Raw genomic sequence first — 21,580 nt, 5'->3', positions numbered from 1 at the left:
ATCTATTCGCCCAATCTTTACACTCATCGTCTCCATCTCCGTCAAGTTTTACAGCATCTCTAAGACAGCCAACTCTATGCAAAACTTGAAAAGTGTACTTTTGAAAAGACCAGTCTACCGTTTCTGGGGTACATTGTTACCAGTCAAGGACTTCAAATGGATCCTAACAAATTATCTGCTGTACTAGAGTGGCCTCAACCTTCTGGTCTGAAAGCGATTCAGTGCTTCCTTGGCTTTGCCAATTATTACCGGCAGTTTATTCCCCACTAATTCACCTTTGTTGCCCCCATCGTGTCCCTTGCCAAGAAAACTGCCAATCCCAAGGCCTGGACTCCAGAGGCCGAGGAAGCCTTCAAGCATTTAAAGTCTGCCTTCGCTTCTGCTCTGGTGTTTTCAAGACCGGATCCGGACAAGCCATTTACTTTGGAGGTGGATGCATCTTCAGTTGGTGCAGGAGCAGTCTTGACACAAAGATCTTCCAAGGGCTGGACTGTGACTTACGGATTTTTCTCTAAGACTTTCTCTCCAGTGGAGAGAAATTATACTATAGGAGATTGTGAGCTCCTGGCTATTAAGTTGGCCTTGGAAGAATGGCAACATCTCTTAGAGGTCTCTGTGCATCCAATTACCATCTACACGGATCACAAGAATCTACTCTATCTTCAGTCTGTCCAACGTCTCAACCCTCGTCAGGCTCACTGGTCCCTATTCTTCTCCAGGTTAAATTTTTTTATTCATTTCTGTCCAGCAGAGAAGAATCTTCGAGCTGACACTCTATCAAGATCTTCTGAAGTACAAGACCTGGAATCACATCTTCAACATATTGTTTCTCCCGATTGTCTTATTTCCGCAGCACCAGCAAGTATTCGGCATCTTCCCCCAGGAAGACTTATTTATCTATTGATCTGAGACCCCGAGTCTTGAAATGGGGCCATTCCTCTCTTGTTGGCTGGTCATGCCGGTATCTGTAAATCCTTGCAACTAATATCCCAACAGTATTGGTGGCCCACTCTGAAAAGGGATGACACAGACTTTGCTCGTTTCTGCCCAGTCTGTGCCCGGGACAAAACACCACACGCCAAGCCAGCCGATCTTCTACATCCTTTACCTGTTCCTGGCCTGCCCTGGACTAACATTGCTATGGACTTTATTACAGACCTTCTTCTAACGGCAATACGGAAATTTGGGTAGTTGTGGACCGATTTTCTAAAATGGCTCACTTTGTGCCCTTGTCTGGTCTACCATCTGCTCCTCAACTCGCAAAACAGTTCCTTTCCCATATCTTCCGTCTCCATGGACTACCGAAACATATTGTTTCTGACCGGGGAGTCCAGTTCGTTTCCAAATTCTGGAGGGCACTCTGCTCACATCTTCAAGTTAAACTGGATTTCTCCTCTGCCTATCATCACCAATTTAATGGTCAATTTGAGAGGGTGAATCAAGTCTTGGGAGATTACCTTCGTCACTTTGTTTCTGCAAGCCAAGATGACTGGGCTGATCTACTACCCTGGGCAGAGTATTCATATAACCATAAGGATACCAAATCCACAGGATCTTCACCTTTCTTTGTAATCTATGGACTCCCTCCTCGTCCACCTTTGTCCTTGTCTACTCCCTCCGGTGTCCCTATGGCGGCGGACGAACTTGTACGGAACTTCTCCTCCATCTGGAAGAAGACTCGTCTCTCCCTTCTTCGTGCCATGACCCGTATGAAATTTCAAGCGGACAAGAAAAGGCGTCCTCCTCCTGAATACTCACCCGGGGACAAGGTGTGGTTGTCATCTAAATACATACGCTTCAAAGTACCCTGTTACAAACTGGGTCCACGCTTTTTGGGTCCTTACAAAGTCAAGAAAAGCCTAAATCCAGTGGCTTATTCTCCTCATCTCCCTTCGGATCCCAAATTCTTTTCATGGCTCCCTCTTGAAACCCGTCATCTATAACCGCTTCTCAAAAAAGGACATTTCACCTACTCCCATTTCGAGTACCTCGGATGTATATTTGGTCAAAGAAATTCTAGACTCCAAATTCATCAGAGGAAAACGCTTCTTTCTAGTAGATTGGGAGGGGTTTGGACCAGAGGAGAGGTCTTGGGAACCACAGGATAACATCTTAGATCAAGATCTTCTCAAAAGATTCTTGAGCCGTAAAAAGAGGGGGAGACCAAAGGGGGGGGGTACTGTTACACACTGCGCCCTGGCCACAAGCACCGGCTGGGAGCGCAGTGCCCCCGACCACCGGCGGGGTCGGGTTTCGTGTCGCGGGATGCGCCCGCATGCAAACCCTGACCCGTCGCTCACCTAGTCCCGCTCCTGCAGCTTCCTCACTCTCTCAGCTCCGGCGCGCGTACCCGTCCCTTAGGGCGCGCACGTGCCGAAGCTTTGAAATTTAAAGCCACAGTACGCTCATAATTAGTAAACGCACTTGACAGCACATTATAAGGTGCTGCATCTCCCACACACCCCTGCCGGATCTTCAGTGCCATTTGCACTAAAGATTTGAGAGAAAGCGTTCCCATTGCCTGTTTTGCCATTCCCGTGTATCCAGACCTTCCTGCTTCGTTTTTTTACTACGAACCTTTGCCGCCTGCCTTGACCTTCTGCTACGTTTGACTACGCTACAGCCTCATCCTACAGTACCTCGCCTTGCCCAGTTACCTGTGTGGTCGAGCTGTGTCGGGGGTAGCGACCAAAGGCGGGCTCTGGTGAAAACCAGCGGCACCTTAGACTCCACTCCCCGATACGGTCCGAGTCATCTGCTTCATGACAGCCTACATCCACGTGCGTGACAGTATAAATTTTCCTGCATGCAGTTATGATTTTTTCCAGAAGTACGACAAAATCAAACCTATATAAGTAGGGTATCATTTTAATTGTATGGACCTATAGAATAAAGATAAGGTGTCATTTTTACCGAAAAATGTACTGCGTAGAAACAGAAGACCCCAAAATTTACAAAATGGCGTTTTTTTCTTCAATTTTGTCGCACAATTATTTTTTTTTCTGTTTTGCCGTAGATTTTTGGGTAAAATGACTGATGTCATTACAAAGTAAAATTAGTGGTGCAAAACATAACCCATCATATGGATTTTTTAGGTGCAAAATTGAAAGGGTTATGATTTTTGAAAGGAGGAAAAAACGAAAGTGCAAAAACGGAAAAACGTTCAGACCTTAAAGGGTTAAGCAAGTAAAGACCTCTTCGGCCTCAGGAGGCCAAGACTTAGGGTTACAGTTTTTCTTAGTGAGAGAGTCACAATTGGAGCAACCAAGGAAGAAAAATGGGGTATGAACTGAAGATAATAATTGGCAAACCCAAGAAAACGTTGAATAGCCCATAGAATGGTAGGATGAGGCCAATTCAACACAGCAGTCAGTTTGTCAGGCTCCATCTGAAGACCTTCATGGGAAACAATGTAACCCAGGAACGGCAGACTTGATCTCTCGAATAGGCATTTCTCAAGTTTGACATAAATATGATTCTCCCAGAGGCGCTGTAGGACCAGACGGACATGAGAGCGATGCTCCTCGAAGTTGGGTGGGAAGATCAAGAGGTCATCAAGGTACACAACAACACACGTGTAGAGAAGATCTCGGAAGATATTGATGACAAATTCTTGGAAGACTGCTGGAGTGTTACAGAGACCGAAAGGCATCACGAGATACTTCCATTCGTCTCCTTTCATGGATAAGAATAAGATTATATGCTCCCTTCAAATCCAACCTGGAGAAGACCTTGGCTCCCCGAAGACGATCAAAAAGTTCAGAAATCAAAGGAAGAGGATAGCGATTTTTGATCGTAATCTTGTTTAGTCCCCTGTAGTCAATGCAAGGACGGAGAGAACCAGCCTTCTTCCCTACAAAGGAGAATCCAGCTCCGGCAGGAGAAGAGAACTTTCGGATAAAGCCCTTCTGGAGGTTCTCTTGAATATATTTTGCCATGGCTTGTGTCTCAGGAATTGATAAAGGAGAGGCGTGGTCCCAGGCAGTAAGTAAATGGGATAGTTGTAGGGACGATGTGGTGGAAGAATCTCGGCCTGCTTTTCACAGAATATGTCTGAATAATCTTGATATGGAAGAGGCAGGCCTTGGCATAGAAGAAGGCGGTGAGAAAAACTTAAGCAGGGTATACTCTAGACAGTTATTTTGGCAATAAGGTCCCCAGCGGATGACCTCGAGTAGTTGAGTGTGACGTTGAAGCCAAGGAAGACAGAGAAGAAGCTTTGAAGTACAATAAGGTAGCACATAGAACAAAATGTTTTCCTTATGTAACACGCCCACTTGCATAATGAGAGGTTGCAATCAGAAATAGCACTGTACAGTTTAAGTTTTCTCCATTGACAGAAGAAATGTACAAAGGCGTAGGAAGCCGAGACACAGGGAGACGATGTTTATGGACCAAGGAGGCATCAATAAAATATCCAGCACCACCAGAGTCCAAAAAGGCAGAATCGGAGAAAGATGACTTGGCCGGAGTATAAACTTGAACCGGCATGGTCAAAGGAGGAGAGGTAGTATTCACACCTAGGGTCGCCTCTCCCACATGTCCAAGGTGCGATCGTTTCCCGGATGCTGAGGACATATAGTACAGTCTTTGAGAAAGTGCTCAGGACTGGCACAATATAGGCACAAATTCCCAATGTGTCAACGGGATCTTTCCAGCTGCTTTCGGCGAAAACGATCCACTTGCATAGCCTCTTTGGCAGGAGGCAAAGACTGTAAAGGTGGATGTTGGAACACAGGTACCAGATGAGGAAATCGCCGTCTTCAGGCAGGTTCTCTTTCCATACGAAGTTCCTCTTGCCTCTCGGCAAAACGCACGCCAATTCGGGTGGCTAAATGGATAAGTTCACTCAGGGTTGACGGAGGAGGATCTCGTGCAGCGAGAGCATCCTTGATTCTACTGGACAATCCTTTTTTCAAAGTAGCACACAAGGCCTCATCGTTCCAAGCCAGTTCTGAGGCAAGAGTGCGGAATTGAACCGCGTAGTTGCCAACGGAAGAATTCCCTTGGCAGAGGTTCAGAAGAGCCGTCTTAGCTGAGGAGGCTCGTGTAGGTTCTTCAAATACACTGCGGAATTCAGCTAGGAAGGCCAGCAGGTTAGAGGAGACCGAGTCATTACAATCCCAGAGAGGAGTAGCCCAGGCCAGGGCTTTTCTGCACAATAGACTGACCACAAACGCCACTTTAGCTCGCTCCATAGGGAACTGATCAGTCATGAGCTCCAAATGCATAGAGCACTGAGTCACGAAGTCTCTACACAACATAGACTCTCCTCCATACTTCGTGGGCAAGGATAACCAAAGATTGGATCCGAAAGGAGCAGGAGCTGCAGGTACAGGAGGAGAAACAGGAGCAGGTTGCGGCTGCAGTTGCTGTTGTTGCTGCTGAGCGGCAAGAAGTTGTTTCATCATGGCAGACAATTGTGTCAGCTGTTGCACCTGATGAGCTAAATGCTGCGACTGTTGAGCAACAACGGTAGAAAGATCTGAGACATCAGGCAGAGGCACCCCAGTGGGATCGATGGCCGGATCTTACTGTAACGGCTGTGGTAGGTGGATCTACTGACCTGTGAGGAAGATGGCTTGGGCCGTACCAGGGAGCGGAGTCTAAGGTGCCAATGGTTTTCACCAGAGTCCGCCACAAAGTGGGATGATCTTGCTGCGGCAGACGGCACCAAGGACACTACCCTTCCCCCACAGGCAGCCGAGGTATTAAGTGGCACAGGTAGGTTGAGACAACTCGTGGTCAATAATAGCAGAAGGTCAGGGCAGGCGGCTCAGATGAGTAATCAGGAAACCTAGCAGGAGGTCTACAGGCAGGTGGCAAGGTCAGGTCACAAAGCGGAAGGTCAGAACACAGGCAGGGCAAAACACAGGAACGCTTTCTCTTGAGGCTCAGGGCACACAAAGATCCGGCAACAGGTAGAGGAAGGTTCAAAAACTTATGAGGAAGGGACAGGTGCAGTTACTAATTAGGGCGTACTAGCCCTTTAAATCTCAGAGCTCCGGTGCACGCTCCGTAGAACAGAGGCAGCGGGTAAGTCAGCAGGAGCAGAAGGTAAGAGACGGCCCAAGATTCGCATGCGGGCGCGTCCCTCGATGCGAATCCCGGGCCCGCCGGAGGAAGCAGGTGGCCGGAGCGCTCAGCGCAACATTTCTCCTGTCCTTATATATCCCCCTAACTAAGTGTTCTCCTGCAAGCCAACCGCTGACTTCTGGACACGGGAGCATGCTCCTGTCCCGACCGGAAACTGCATATCTCGCCACCTTCGCATCATTGACATACAGCACAGGTCCAGAACATCTAGTGTTCGGGCATGCTCCGTGAACATCCTGACTACCGGAGCGAGACACATCCAGTGCAGGCACAGTGCGCATGTGCACTCCTGAACTCACCGGATAACCCCTTCAATAATGTGCTCAGTGCAATCAAGTGAGAGGATTTTGTTTTCCTCATATTATAATTGTGACGGATCCTAGAGTCACCTTACCTACTTGGATGGACTTTAGGACATCACTATTTGTACCCCTCAGTTTATGTTGTCCAGTGACATAAAGCTCAGAGTTAAAATACTTTAATTTACTGTTTTCATACACTTTCTGTGCACAATACACCTTTTGCACTCAAGGCACTGAATAAGGAGAGCTAATTACCTTTGTTGGATTATCTCCCAGACTATCTGTCCCCTGTATTGCCTTTATTGGATTATCTCACAGACTACCTGTCACCTGGATTACCTTTGTTGGATTATCTCCCAGACTACCTGTCACCTGTATTGCCTTTATTGGATTATCTCCCAGACTACCTGTCACCTGTATTACCTTTGTTGGATTATCTCCCAGACTACCTGTCACCTATATTGTCTTTACTGACCCTTCCCCTGTGATGTCCTTCCTATAAAAGAAGACACTTGTTCCACAATAAACAGTTCTGATTTTATACCTGAAGACTGGTGTTGCCTGGTTCTTTGGGTACAAGGATGCAATAATCTCTAGTTCTGCCTGGGGATATTGCCTGTGATAGGCTGGGGCTTGTCATCCAGAAGGAGAAGTCACTTTTGGCGGAGTCAGTCCGTCACAATAATATTAAGTGAAACATAAAAATACAGCCAAAAATAAAACAGGCTATAACATATTACTTATCTTATACTAGCTGAGTAATCGGTGTTGCCCGTTTTTTTTCCAACCTAATTCTAGTGGGGGAGGAAAACCAACATAAGAGGAAGTACTTATGTCACGATGCCGGCTGGCAGGTAGTGGATCCTCTGTGCCAGAGAGGGATTGGCGTGGACCGAGCTAGTGGACCGGTTCTAAGCCACTACTGGTTTTCACCAGAGCCCGCCGCAAAGCGGGATGGTCTTGCTGCGGCGGTAGTGACCAGGTCGTATCCACTAGCAACGGCTCACCTCTCTGGCTGCTGAAGATAGGCGCGGTACAAGGGAGTAGGCAAAAGCAAGGTCGGACGTAGCAGAAGGTCGGGGCAGGCAGCAAGGATCGTAGTCAGGGGCAACGGCAGAAGGTCTGGAAACACAGGCAAGGAACACACAAGGAACGCTTTCACTGGCACTAAGGCAACAAGATCCGGCAAGGGAGTGCAGGGGAAGTGAGGTGATATAGGGAAGTGCACAGGTGAACACACTAATTGGGACCACTGCGCCAATCAGCGGCGCAGTGGTCCTTTAAATCGCAGAGACCCGGCGCGCGCGCGCCCTAGGGAGCGGGGCCGCGCGCGCCGGGACAGAACAGACGGAGAGCGAGTCAGGTAGGGGAGCCGGGGTGCGCATCGCGAGCGGGCGCTACCCGCATCGCGAATCGCATCCCGGCTGGCAGCGGAATCGCAGCGCCCCGGGTCAGAGGACGTGACCGGAGCGCTGCCGCGGGGAGAGTGAAGCGAGCGCTCCGGGGAGGAGCGGGGACCCGGAGCGCTCGCCGTAACAACTTATCCTCATATCCCGACCACATATTCCGTCCTCATATCCTGTCCTTATATCCCATCCTTATATCCTGTCCTCATATCCCTACCTCATATCCCTTTCCTCAGATCCTGACCTCATATACAGTCCTTATGTCCCGTCCTCATATCCCGTTCCTCATATTGTGACCTCATATCCTGACCTCATATCCCGTCCTCATATCCCGACCTCATATCCCATCCTCATATCCTATCCTCATATCTCATCCTCATATCCTGCCCTCATATCCCTTACCTCATATCTTGTCCTCATATCCTGTACTCATATCCTGGCCCCATACGTCATCCTCATATCCTCATATCTCATCCTCATATCCTGCCCTCATATCCCTTTCCTCATTTCCCGTCCTCAGGTGGGGACTGACACACTCACCAGGAGATGCAGAGCTTGGAGTAAAGTACTGCAAGTCATATATACTTGCATGGGACTAAACCTCTTGGGGGCACAGGGCGTACCTGTACATCCTGCGCCCGCTCCAGCAATATAACGCATCATATCGGGTCGGTCCTGGCAACTAACAGTAGCCAGTAACCGGGGCTAATAGAGAGTGTCACCAATCGCGTTGATGCGCTATTAACCCTTTAGATGTGGCGATCAAAGTTGATCGCCGTGTCTAAAATGTAAAAAAATGCATTCCCGGCAGCTCAGTCGGGCTGATTGGGACCACCGCTGTTAAACCGCGGCAGTGATTGATCACTCCAAGCCTGAGATCCAGGCTTGAGCAATTGACAGCTGATAACACTGATCAATGCAATGCTATGGCATAGCATTGATCAGTGTCTGCAATGTACTGCATATTAAAGCCTCCATAGGGGGCATTTCAAAAAAAAGTGTAAAAAAAAAAAAGAGTTAGTAAATGTGATTTAACCCCTTCCCTAATAAAAGTTCAAATCACCCCCTTTTCTCCCATAAAAAATAAATAAAAAACATGTAAATAAAAATAAATATGTGTTGGAGCATACACACATACATACTGTACATACATATACACATTGAGTTTTTTATATATAGATTGTGAATGCAATAATAAACATACAATACATTTATAGACATGTGAATAAATGAGTGAAAAAAATAAAAATAGCATACAGAACATTATCTACATAGACAGTGCGTGATAATTGCTAAAGTGATAATAATCACATGTATCATAAAAGATATATAAAAATGTAAATAATGATACTATTGTGCCATACATTACAATGTGGGGGTTGTGCTTACAGCCCAACACTGTGCAGGACGTTTGGCATTTGCCAGAGCACACCAAGATTGGCAAATTCGACACTGGTGCCCTGTGCTTTTCACAAATGAAAGCAGGTTCACACTGAGCACGTGACAGATGTGAAAGAGTCTCGAGACACCGTGGAGAATGTTCTGCTGCCTGCAACATCCTCCAGCATGACCGGTTTGCCGGTGGGTCAGTAATGGTGTGGGGTGGCATGTCTTTGGGGGGCCACACAGCCCTCCATGTGCTTGCCAGAGGTAGCCTGACAGCCATTAGGTACCGAGATGAGATCCTCAGACCCCTTGTGAGACCATATGCTGGTGCGGTTGGCCCTGGGTTCCTCCTAATGCAAGACAATGCTAGACCTCATGTGGCTGGAGCGTGTCAGCAGTTCCTTCAAGAGGAAGGCATTGATGCTATGGACTGGCCTGCCCGTTCCCCAGACCTGAATCCGATTGAGCACATCTGGGACGTCTCGCTCCATCCACCACAGACTGTCCAGGAGTTGGCGGATGCTTTAGTCCAGGTCTGGGAGGACATCCCTCAGGAAACCATCCGCCACCTCATCAGGAGCATGCCCAGGCGTCGTAGGGAGGTCATACGGGCACGTGGAGGCCAGACAAACTACTGAGCCTCATTGTGACTTGTTTTAAGGACATTACATAAAGTTGGATCAGCCTGTAGTGGGGTTTTCCACTTTGATTTTGAGTGTGACTACATATCCAGACCTCCATGGGTTCATACATTTGATTTCCAGTGATAATTTTTGTGTGATTTTGTTGTCAGCGCATTCAACTATGTAAAGACGAAAGTATTTCATACGATTAGTTCATTCAGATCTAGGATGTGTTATCTTAGTGTTCCCTTTATCTTTTTGGGCAGTGTATTTCCATTCACAGACCCATATGAAGGGCTTGTTTTCTTGATTTTTGCGTGACCAGTTGTACCTTGTAATGACATCACTGATTTTACCCTTAAATGTATGGTAAACCGAAAAAAAACTAAACATTTTGTGTAAAGAAATTTAAACGAAATTCACAATTTAGAAAATTTGGGGGGTTGTTTGGTTTTCACTCTGTACGTTTTCTTTATTCTCTGGGTCAATACGATTAAAATGATACCCATGGTTACATATTTTTCTATTATTGTACTGCTTTTAACCCCTTGGGGACGGAGGGTTTTTCAGTTTTTGCACTTTCGTTTTTTCCTCCTTACCTTTTAAACCCTTTCTATTTTGCACCTAAAAATCCATATGATGGCTTATTTTTTGTGCCACCAGTTCTAATTGTAATGACATCAGTCATTTTACCAAAAAATCTACGGCGAAACGGAAAAAAAAATCAGTGTGCGACAAAATTGAAGAAAAAACACCATTTTGTAAATTTTGGGGGCTTCCGTTTCTACACAGTACATTTTTCGGTAAAAATAACACCTTATCTTTATTCTGTAGGTCCATTTGATTAAAATGATCCCCTACTTATATAGGTTTGATTTTGTCGTACTTCTGGAAAAAATCATAACTATATGCAGGAAAATGTATATGTTTAAAATTGTCATCTTCTGACCCCTATAACTTTTTTATTTTTCCGCATACGGGGCGGTATGAGGGCTCATTTTCTGCGCCGTGATCTGAAGTTTTTAGCGGTACCATTGTATTAATCAGACTTTTTGATCGCTTTTTATTAATTTTTTCATGATATAAAAAGTGACCAAAAATACACTATTTTAGACTTTGGAATTTTTTTGCGCGTACGCCATTGACCATGCGATTTAATTAACTATATATTTTTATAATTCTGACATTTCCGCATGCGGCAATATCACATATGTTTATTTTTATTTTATTTTTTTAATGGGAAAAGTGGGGTGATTAACTTTTTTTTTGCAATGTTATAGCTCCCATAAGAGGCTATAACACTGCACACACTGATCTCTTACACTGATCAATGGTTTCTCATAGGAAACCATTGATCAATGATCCTGCCGCTTGACTGCTCATGCCTGGATCTCAGGCACTGAGCAGTCATTCAGCGATCGGTCACCAGGAGGCACTACAGCTGTTCGGGATGCCGCGATTTTGGCGATCCCGAACAGCCAACTGAGCTAACCGGCATTAGTTTAATTTAACTTTAGACGCGGCGTTCAACTTTGAACGACGCCTCTAAAGGGTTAATAGTGCGCGGCACCGCAATCAGTGCAGTGCACTATTAGCCACGGGTCCCAGCCGTTGTTAGAGGCTGGACCCACACATTGGCCCCGCATTATAGAAAGGGAGTGGGCGAAGGGCGTACAGGTACGCCCTCCGTCCCCAACAGGTTAAAAAAATCTCTAATATTTTTTACAAAATCAGTAGCTTATAATTGCCCTATTTTGACCACCTCTAATAACTTTTTCATTTTTCCGTACACGGGGATGTGTGAGGGTTTATTTTTTGCTCCATGACCTGTCGTTTTTTTTTTAGTATCACTTGTGCACATATTTGACTTTTTGATCGCTTTTTATAAAAAAAAAATTTGAAATGTCATGTGGTCAAAAAACTGAAATTTTTGACTTTTTCATTTTTATTTACGTTTACGCTGTTTACCATTCGGGATCAGTTCGGATATTTACGCACGCAGGGATACCAAATATGTTTATTATTTATAATTTCTTACACTTTTTTTTTTAATGGGGAATAGGGGTGATTTAAATCTATATTGGGGGAGGGGCTTTTTCACATATATTTTAACTTTTTTAACATTTATTTTACAATGTTTTTGTTCCCATAGGGGTCTATCTATAGCAATCATTAGATTGCTAACACTGATAAGACTATGCATAGCACTGATCAGTATTATTGGCAATCTTCTTCTCTGGTCTGCTAGAAGGCAGATCAGTGCAGAAGATCCCAGGAGAGCAGCGAAGACAGGTGAGGGGTCCTCCATCCGCCATCTTGGCGGATCTGATCCCCACAGCAGTGTCGCGGGCATTCAGATCAGCCTTTTTAAGTGCCACACTTCCACGATCTTTATTGACCACGGCATTTGAGGGGTTAATGGCGGACATCAATGCAATCACTGATGTCCGCCATAACCAGCTGATCTGCGGCTGCTGACAGCCACCGGGAGCTGTCACGCATTAAGCGAGCACAGCTTCTCTGCTCGCTTCATAGCCGCACCTTAAATGTATGGCGCTGTGCTTGAGGTACCTCGCTGCATTTACGGCACATGTTCTTAAGGGGTTATGTGGACATGTCCGCTCATTGTTTCGCGTGGTTTACCTTTTTTGTGAGCCAATGTTGTTAACTATTTGTTTCAATATTCTTTAATTAAAAAAAAAAAAAAAAAAGACATGCCATAAGCATACTAATTTTCTTATAAAAAGTTAGAGGGGGACATTTATCATTGTTGCTTTGGTAAGCGAGTTCTGTAGGCATTTTTTTTTTTTAGCTTTTGTGTGACATATGTATCATACTATCACAGGGGGTTGATAAATTTGGCTGATACAATAAAAAATACATTAAAACATTTTTTAATAACATTTTTTTAGCACACATAAGCAAAAACCTATAAACGACTTCAGAACACAACTTTATAACCCCACCTTAAGTCACGATAAATAAATATATATGTGTGTTTATTACAATTTTTTTAACCACTTTTTTCACCATAAATGTACTAACCCATTATTTGTTTTTTTTTTCTTCTCATTTCAGATCCGTGTATCCTGTGGACTACTTCAGATTTGGTGTACAGATTTGATAACCAGCGTTTTGTTTAATATCAATAAAATGGTTACCAAGTCTTGTTGGGGAGTGTTTTTTTTTTTTTATAAAAGTTTTATAAAAGTGTTTTTTATTTTTATTTACAGGCTTAGTAGTGGAAGCCATCTTATAGACAGAATCCATTACTAAGCCAGGGCTTAGTGTTAGCCCCAAAAAATGGTGCTCCTGGGCCTAGGGGGTAACAGGTTGGTGTTATTTAGGCTGGGGAGGGCCAGTAACAATGATCCTCGCCCACCCTGGTAACGTCAGGCTGTTGCTGCTGGGTTGGTATTGTGCTGAGAATGAAGATATGGGGAACCACACACTTTTTTTTTTCCCCTTAAATAATTAAATATTCAAAAAAAAAAAAAGCAACGATAATTGTTACTGGCCCTCCCCAGCCTAAATAGCACCAACCTGTTACCACCTAGGCCCAGGAGCACCATTTTTGACACTCTGGGCCTATTGGTACTGCCTCTTCCCAATACTCCTGGGGCGGTGAGTACCGGGGTAATAATTGGGGGTTAGCGCTAGCTGTTTTTGGGGATAACGCTAAGCCCCGGCCTAGTAATGGATTCTGTCTATAAGACAGCTTCCACTACTAAGCCTGTAAAGTAAATTTAATAAAAGAACACAACACGTTTAAAAAAAACTTTTATTTAGTAGTCCACAGGATATACAGATCTGAAATAAGAAAAAAAAACACGAAAAATAGGTTAGCACATTTATTGTCACCCGCCCACACATCTCTCACTCTCCACCGCACAACTACAACTCCCAGCATGCCCTTACAATAAGGACATGATGGGAGTTGTAGTCGTGCGGATCGGTCAGGCGGAAGCACAATGTGCGGGCAGGTGAAAAGCATGTAACCCGACCGCAAATCTTACGCCCACCCGCAAAACTACAACTCCCAGCATGTCCTTATTGTAAGGGCACATTGGGAGTTGTAGTTGTGCGGTGCAGGCAGGAGACAATCACCAGCCCGCACCACCACAACTCCCAGCATGTCCTTATTATAAGGGCATGCTGGGAGTTACAGTCGTGCAGCCCGGGCAGGAGGGAGATGTACGGATGACAAGATTGTCACCCGCCCGCACATCTTCCTTCCGCTTGCGCCGCACAACTCCCAGCATGTCCTTACTGTAAGAGCATGCTGGGAGTTGTAGAAGTGGGGCGCGGGCGGGTGACAGGGAAGCGACCGCATTGTGCTCCGCTCCCTGGCTTCCGAGAGAGGAAAATAAAGTTATGGCACTGTAATTTCATATTTCCCTCTGGTAGCTGTGATTGGCCAGGAGGTCTGGACCAATCACAGGTCTGCACAGAAAATATGAAATTACAGTGTTCTAATTTCATATTACTGTCAGCAGGTTATGCGTATCCCGTATCCACCACCCGCCCACAAGTTGTTGTAAATATAACTCCCAGCATGTCCTCACTGTAAGGGCATGCTGGTAGTTGTAGTTCTGCAACAGCTAACGGGTGGGTGATAGGGGAGCGGAGCTGTGCAAAAAGTTGTACAAAATGTTGCAATTTTTGCACAGCTCCTCTCTCCACGGCCACCAAACACATCTACTACCCACCCGCTATTACCGGACTACAACTCCCAGCATGCCCTTGCAGTGAGGACATGCTAAGAGTTGTAGTCCCAACAGCTTGTGGGCAGGTGGTAGATGTTAGCGGGTGTCGGGGAGCTGAGCTGTGCAAAAAGTCACAACTGACTTTTTGTGCGACTTTTTCAAAATGCTATCAAAAGCAAGTTTATAAGCCAGGTCTGACCTGGCTTACACTTGCGACTTTTTGAAGGTGGTCTGCGACTTTTTTTTTTTTACTTACGTGTGACTTTCACGCTTGATGAATTCCCGACCACCGCAAAGTGAAAACTGAAAATTGCTTATGTAGGGCTGATTGGTATTTTTTGCTTACCCACAAAAGTCCCAGAGAAGTTGCTTATGCACACGTGCGACTTTTGTAAGCAAAAAAAAAAAAACACATCTAAATCCCTTGACAAATCTTCCCCAGAATTTTTTTTTTAAGTAGTAAAATAAAACAAAACCTAATGTCGATATAAATTGTAACCGTATGGATCTACAGAATAAAGATAATGTCATTGTCTGAAAAGATACAATACAAAAACAGTAACACCCCGCCAATATGTATGAGCGGGCTGAACGAACAGGCCGCCAACTCCACCCATGCAACTGCTCATTTGTATAATTGCAATTATGAAGATAACAGAGGAAAGCTGCAATGCATTTGGGAATGGTAGGAATTGTTTTAATCAGCGTCACTCAAACTACCAGCCAGGACCACTGGATGACTCTGCCGACAGTTTTCCTTTAGGGTGCATTCACACCACGTTTTTGCAATACAGTTCCCGTATACATTTTCTATGTGAAAATCATATGGAACCGTATTGAAAACCGTATGCATTGACTCTCCATTGAAAACCATATGCCAAAAGATGCATCCGGTTGTGTCTGTTTTGCAGCCTGTACGGTTTTGTCAGTTTTTTTCCCGTAACCAAAACCGTAGCCTTCCACGGTTTTTGGTCCGGTGAAAAACTGTATTAAACCGTATACGTTTTTTTTAAACATGGGAATCAATGGGAACCGTACAGAATGTTATGTGCGTACGGTTCCATCCGGTTTTCGACTTTGCAGTTTTTTTTCTTGGAATTTCAATCAAACAAGTGAAACTTTATTCATAATGGAGTGAAAAGTTAAATATGCCTTTTTTTTTAAATTAAAAAAAGGATGCAATCGGACATCCTTTTTTAACCCCTTAACGACGCAGGACGTATATTTACGTCCTGCGCCGGCTCCCGCGATATGAAGCGGGATCGCGCCGCGATCCCGCATCATATCGCGTCGGTCCCGGCGCTAATCAACGGCCGGGACCCGCGGCTAATACCACACATCGCCGATCGCGGCGATGTGCGGTATTAACCCTTTAGAAGCGGCGGTCAAAGCTGACCGCCGCTTCTAAAGTGAAAGTGAAAGTGACCCGGCTGCTCAGTCGGGCTGTTCGGGACCGCCGCGGTGAAATCGCGGCGTCCCGAACAGCTGATCGGACACCGGGAGGGCTCTTACCTGCCTCCTCGGTGTCCGATCGACGAATGACTGCTCCGTGCCTGAGATTCAGGCAGGAGCAGTCAAGCGCCGATAATGCTGATCACAGGCGTGTTAATGCACGCCAGTGATCAGCATTAGAGATCAGTGTGTGCAGTGTTATAGGTCCCTATGGGACCTATAACACTGCAAAAAATTTTTTAAAAAAAAGTGTTAATAAAAGGTCATTTAACCCCTTCCCTAATAAAAGTTTGAATCACCCCCCTTTTCCCATAAAAAAAATAAAACAGTGTAAAAAAAATAAAAAATAAACATATGTGGTATCGACGCGTGCGTAAATGTCCGAACTATAAAAATATATCATTAATTAAGCCGTACGGTCAATGGCGTACGCGCAAAAAAATTCCAAAGTCCAAAAAAGCGTATTTTGGTCACTTTTTATATCATTAAAAAATGAATAAAAAGTGATCAAAAAGTCAGATCAAAACAAAAATCATACCGATAAAAACTTCAGATCACGGCGCAAAAAATGAGTCCTCATACCACCCCATACGTGGAAAAATAAAAAAGTTATAGGGGTCAGAAGATGACATTTTTAAACGTATAAATTTTCCTGCATGTAGTTATGATTTTTTCCAGAAGTGCGACAAAATCAAACCTATATAAGTAGGGGATCATTTTAACCGTATGGAACTACAGAATAATGATAAGGTGTAATTTTTACCGAAATATGCACTGCGTAGAAACGAAAGCCCCCAAAAGTTACAAAATGGCATTTTTTTTCGATTTTGTCGCACAATGATTTTTTTTTCCGTTTCGCCGTGCATTTTTGGGTAAAATGACTAATGTCACTGCAAAGTAGAATTGGCGACGCAAAAAATAAGCCATAATATGGATTTTTAGGTGGAAAATTGAAAGGGTTATGATTTTTAAAAGGTAAGGAGGAAAAAACGAAAGTGCAAAAACGGAAAAACCCTGAGTCCTTAAGGGGTTAAACCGTATACGGGTTAAAATTTGTACACACGTTTTGATACAGTTTAGTCAGGTTTTGAGGAATCAGTTTTTCATCAAAAACCTGATACGGGCACTGTATTGCAAAAATGTGGTGTTACTGCAGCCTTAAAGGAGTAGTCCAGTGGTGAACAACTTATCCCCTATCCTAAGGATAGGGGATAAGTTGCAGATTGCGGGGGTCCGACCGCTGGGGCCCCCTGCTTTCTCCTGTACAGAGCCCCTACAGCCCGCGGGAAGGGGGCGTGTCGACCTCCGCACGAAGCGGTGGCCGACACGCCCCCTCAATACAACTCTATGGCAGAGCCGAAGCGCTGCCTTCGGCAATCTCCGGCTCTGCCATAGAGATGTATTGAGGGGGCGTGTCAGCCACCGCTTCGTGCGGGGGTCGACACCCGCTATCTGGCCAGAGAGCCTGGCCCCCCTACAGAGAGGTCGCAGGGGGCCCCAGCGGTCGGACCCCCGCGATCTCAAACTTGTCCCCTATCCTTAGGATAGGGGATAAGTTTTTCACCACTGGACTACCCCTTTAACAGTATAGGTCAGCATACTGTTTTGTGCAGGGTGCCGACATATACCATAAACAGGGGCAGGAGTGCAGTGTTCTCGTACACTTAGAAGGTAATAAAGAAAAAAAAATTAAAATCCCTGTGTACTTAAAAGGGTACTCCACCCCTAGACATGAATATCCCCTACCGAAAGGATAGGGAATAACATGTCTGATCGCGGGGGTCCGGCTGCTACGGACACGAAAGCCTGGGGCTTCTGTGATCACGACGTCACACCGCCCTTAAGACATGAATGGAGGAAGCGTGACAGTTCGGAGATCGCCGGGGGTCCCAGCAGCCGGACCCCTGTAATCATCATGTCTAGGGGCGCAGTACCCCTTTAAGGGGGGTTAAATAACACAAAAATCGCATCATTGAGGAGGAAAATTAGGGAGAATTTATTAAGCTGATGAGCTTTTTTATGTAGTTGTTGCAAAAGTTTAGCGCAGTGGCTTTTTTTACGCTCAAGTCGCATGACAATCAAAATAGACCAGAAAGCAAAGCGTTCTACAAGAGTCGATGAGTCACGAAAGCGCAGCGGTCACGAATTAACTATGACGCAAATGGTTCCCAAAAGGTCGCAAATAATCCACGTAAGCCCAAACCACACATAAAACTGTGTTTACTAACTCCAGAATGTTATGACAGCCAAAGTACCATTGGGCGCACGACAAAATGATAATCTTGGCGCCAAGACACAAAAACAAGGCAATAGAACCAATCTACACACACATAGCTTTTCTCAACGAGAATTTATGAACCCGAAACCCTCCGATCTGTGTCTTGAGACCAAAAAAAAAAGAAAAATTAGGAACAAGAGTTGGTGTCTTATTGTGGCCCCATGAGACAGAACACAAACGCACAAAGTGAATGTATTGTTGATAGCCAGGCCGTGTATCAGGCAGCGGTATTACTATATTCTCCACAGTCTCCCGTGAGGTAATGCGGGGTCGGACAGACATAACGCCTCACACATTTCCGCGGCTCACACGAGAGGCGGGAAAAAAAAAAACACGCCCCGTCCACAACCAGCGGCCGCGCGCCAGCTCCGCCCCGCTGGTGTCGTCACGCCGCCCCTGTTGCTCTTCCTAGAAACCCCGTCTCTTTCCCGTCCTCCGTGCGCCGCGGTGTCCTCCGGTAACGACGCCCTGTTCTCTTTGTAGATTCAGCCGCCGTTTCTTTTTCCGTAGCGCAAATAAGACCCGAGGCCTAAGGAGCGGTCACCTCAGGTGAGTATCCGGTTGTGGCCGCCATGTTTTCGTCTTGTTGTTATGGCGTCTGTGTGGGGATCCGCTGTGAGGTGCAGATCTGCGCCCCATGCAGTGTCACGTTGGCCCCTCCCCTCAGCTGTTCTGAGATTTCCTCACACAGTGAGTGGAGGAGACGGCAGAGATGGGCGGGGCACAGTTTTGCCCCTCCCTCACAACGCCCTCCTTGCCCGTCCCTCATAAAGGAGGACGTAGATTTTGAGTGCTGTATAAAATCTAAGTCCACTTGTGGTTGTGTGACTGAGCTATTGTGAAAATTTACAACGTAGGGGCTCCTGTCCCGCTCCGACAGACCCCTGGACGTAAATTTAACCACTTTAAAAGGTTACTCCGCTCCCCAGCATCTGGAACATTGAGTTCCGAATGCTGGGTGTGGGCTTCCGTGTTCACGCCCGCCCCGAGGGGGCGGGCGTGAACACGGAAGCCCACACCCAGCATTCGGAACTCAATGTTTCGGTAGCTGGGGAGCAGAGTAACCTTTTTAAGGGGTTAAATTTATGTCCAGGGGGCTGTGGAAGCACGGAAGCCCACACCCAGCATTCGGAACTCAATGTTCTGGACGCTTGGGAGCGGAGAAACCCTTTAACGACCACGGACGTATATTTAACCCCTTAATAGAAATAGAATAGAAAAATTGTTCTCCATGCTGCCGGCAGTAACAAAATAAACAGGTACATACCTTCCTTCACTACCCCGGGGCCTCCGGTAATCCACTCGGGTCTCTGCCGCGATCCTCTTCCTGGTTGCCGGTGGTCGGCGAGTCATACGGCACTCAGCCAATCACCGGCCGCAGTGAAGTCCCAACTCGGCCGGCGATAGGCTGAGCGGCAGTGTGAGAACGCTTAAAGGGGTACTCTGGCGCTTAGACATCTTATCCCCTGTCCAAAGGATAGGGGATAAGATGCCTGATCGCTGGGGACCCCCGTGATCTTGCACGCTGCACCCCGTTAAAATCAGTCTCCGGAACGTGTTCGCTCCGGGTCTGATTACTGTTGATCACGGGGCCGGAGCATTGTGACGTCAAAGCTCTGCCCCGCATGACAGCTGTTACGCCCCCTCCCATAGGCTTGCATTGAGGGGGTCCCAGCAGCGGGACCCCCGCGATCAGGCATCTTATCCCCTATCCTTTGGATAGGGGATAAGATGTCTAAGCGCCGGAGTACCCCTTTAAGCGTTCTCACACTGCCGCTCAGCCTATCGCCGGCCGAGTCGGGACTTCACTGCGGCCGGTGATTGGCTGAGTGCAGTATGACCCGCCGACCACCAGCAACCAGGAAGAGGATCGCGGCGGAGACAGGAGTGGGTTACCGGAGGCACCGGGGGAGTGAAGGAAATTTTTTTTACTGCCGGCACTATGGAGGATAATTTTTCTATTCTGGAGTTCTCCTTTAAGGACCCCTTATTTCTGTTTTTGCACTTTTGTTTTTCCTCCTTACCTTTAAAAAAATCATAATTCTTTCAATTTTGCACCTAAAACTCCATATGAGGCTTATTTTTAGCGCCACCAATTGTATTTTGTGATGACATCAGTCATTTTACCCGAAAATTTACAGCGAAACGGAAAAAAAATCATTGTGCAACAAAATTGAAGAAAAAACACCATTTTGTAATTTTAGGGGCTTCCGTTTTTTACGCAGTAAATTTTTTTGTAAAAGGGACACCTTCTCTTTATTCTGTAGGCCCATACGGTTAAAATGATCCCCTACTTATATAGGTTTGATTTTGTCGCACTTCTGGAAAAATCGTAACTACATGCAGGAAAATGTATACGTTTAAAATTGTCATCTTCTGATCCCTGTAACTTTTTTATTTTTCCGCGTACAGGGCGGTATGAGGGCTCATTTTTTGCGCCGTGATCTGAAGTTTTAAGCGGTACCATTGTTATATTGATTGGACTTTATGATCATGGACTTTTGGACTTTGGAAGGTTTTTTGCACGTACGCCATTGACCGTGCAGTTTAATTAACTAGATATATATTTTTATCATTTGGATATTTCCGCACGCGGCGATACCATATGTTTTATTTTTATTTATCCTGTTTTGTTTTGTTTTTAAATGGGGAAAAGGGGGGCTATAACACTGCACACGTTGATTTCTTACACTGATCATTGTTATCCTATAGGATAACATTCATCAATAATTCCGCCGCTTGACTGCTCATGCCTGGATCTCGGGCACGGAGCAGTCATTCGGCGATCGGACACGCAGGAGAAAGGTAGGGACCCTCCTTGTGTCCTCCAGCTGTTCGGGACGCTGCGACTTCGCCACGGTGGTCCCGAACAGCCCACTGAGCTAGCCGGGAGTAGTTTACTTTCACTTTAGACGCGGCGGTCAACTTTGAACGCCGTGTCTAAAGGGTTAATAGCGCATGGCACCACGATCAGTGCTGCTCGCTATTAGCCACGGGTCCCACGCCATGGCCCCGCTTTATCGCTTTATAGAAAGGGAGCTGACTCAGGGCTTACAGTTAAGCTCTGGGTCCTTAACCCCTTAAGGACCGGGGGGTTTTCCGTTTTTGCACTTTTGTTTTTTGCTCCTTGCCTTTAAAAAATCATAACTCTTTCAATTTTGCACCTAAACATCCATATGATGCTTATTTTTTGCGCCACCAATTCTACTTTGTAATGACGTCAGTCATTTTGCCCAAAAATCTACAGTGAAACAGAAAAAAAAAATCATTGTGAGACAAAATGTAAAAAAAAAAACGCAGTTTTGTAATTTTTTGGGGCTTCCGTTTCTAC

At 45.8% G+C, this 21,580-nt stretch overlaps 1 protein-coding gene across 2 annotated transcripts in view; it reads right to left on the bottom strand.

Moving 5' to 3' along the window:
- Positions 1-18,920, bottom strand: part of PIGU (phosphatidylinositol glycan anchor biosynthesis class U) — a 54,437-nt gene extending 35,517 nt beyond the window's left edge. Inside the window, exon 1 of one of the 2 annotated variants that reach the window (XM_056548728.1) lies at positions 18,794-18,920. In XM_056548728.1, the coding sequence (XP_056404703.1) occupies positions 18,794-18,823 (30 nt within the window). In that variant the 5' untranslated portion in view covers positions 18,824-18,920. Of the gene's footprint in view, positions 1-18,432; positions 18,682-18,793 lie in introns of those variants that run through there. The other variant, XM_056548727.1, reaches the window with a different exon arrangement.
- Positions 18,921-21,580: the final 2,660 nt, after the last annotated feature.

Source organism: Hyla sarda, chromosome 12, assembly GCF_029499605.1.
Source record: "Hyla sarda isolate aHylSar1 chromosome 12, aHylSar1.hap1, whole genome shotgun sequence".
In the NCBI taxonomy this organism is placed as follows: Eukaryota; Metazoa; Chordata; class Amphibia; order Anura; family Hylidae; genus Hyla; species Hyla sarda.
This window is presented reverse-complemented; position numbering and strand designations above follow the sequence as displayed.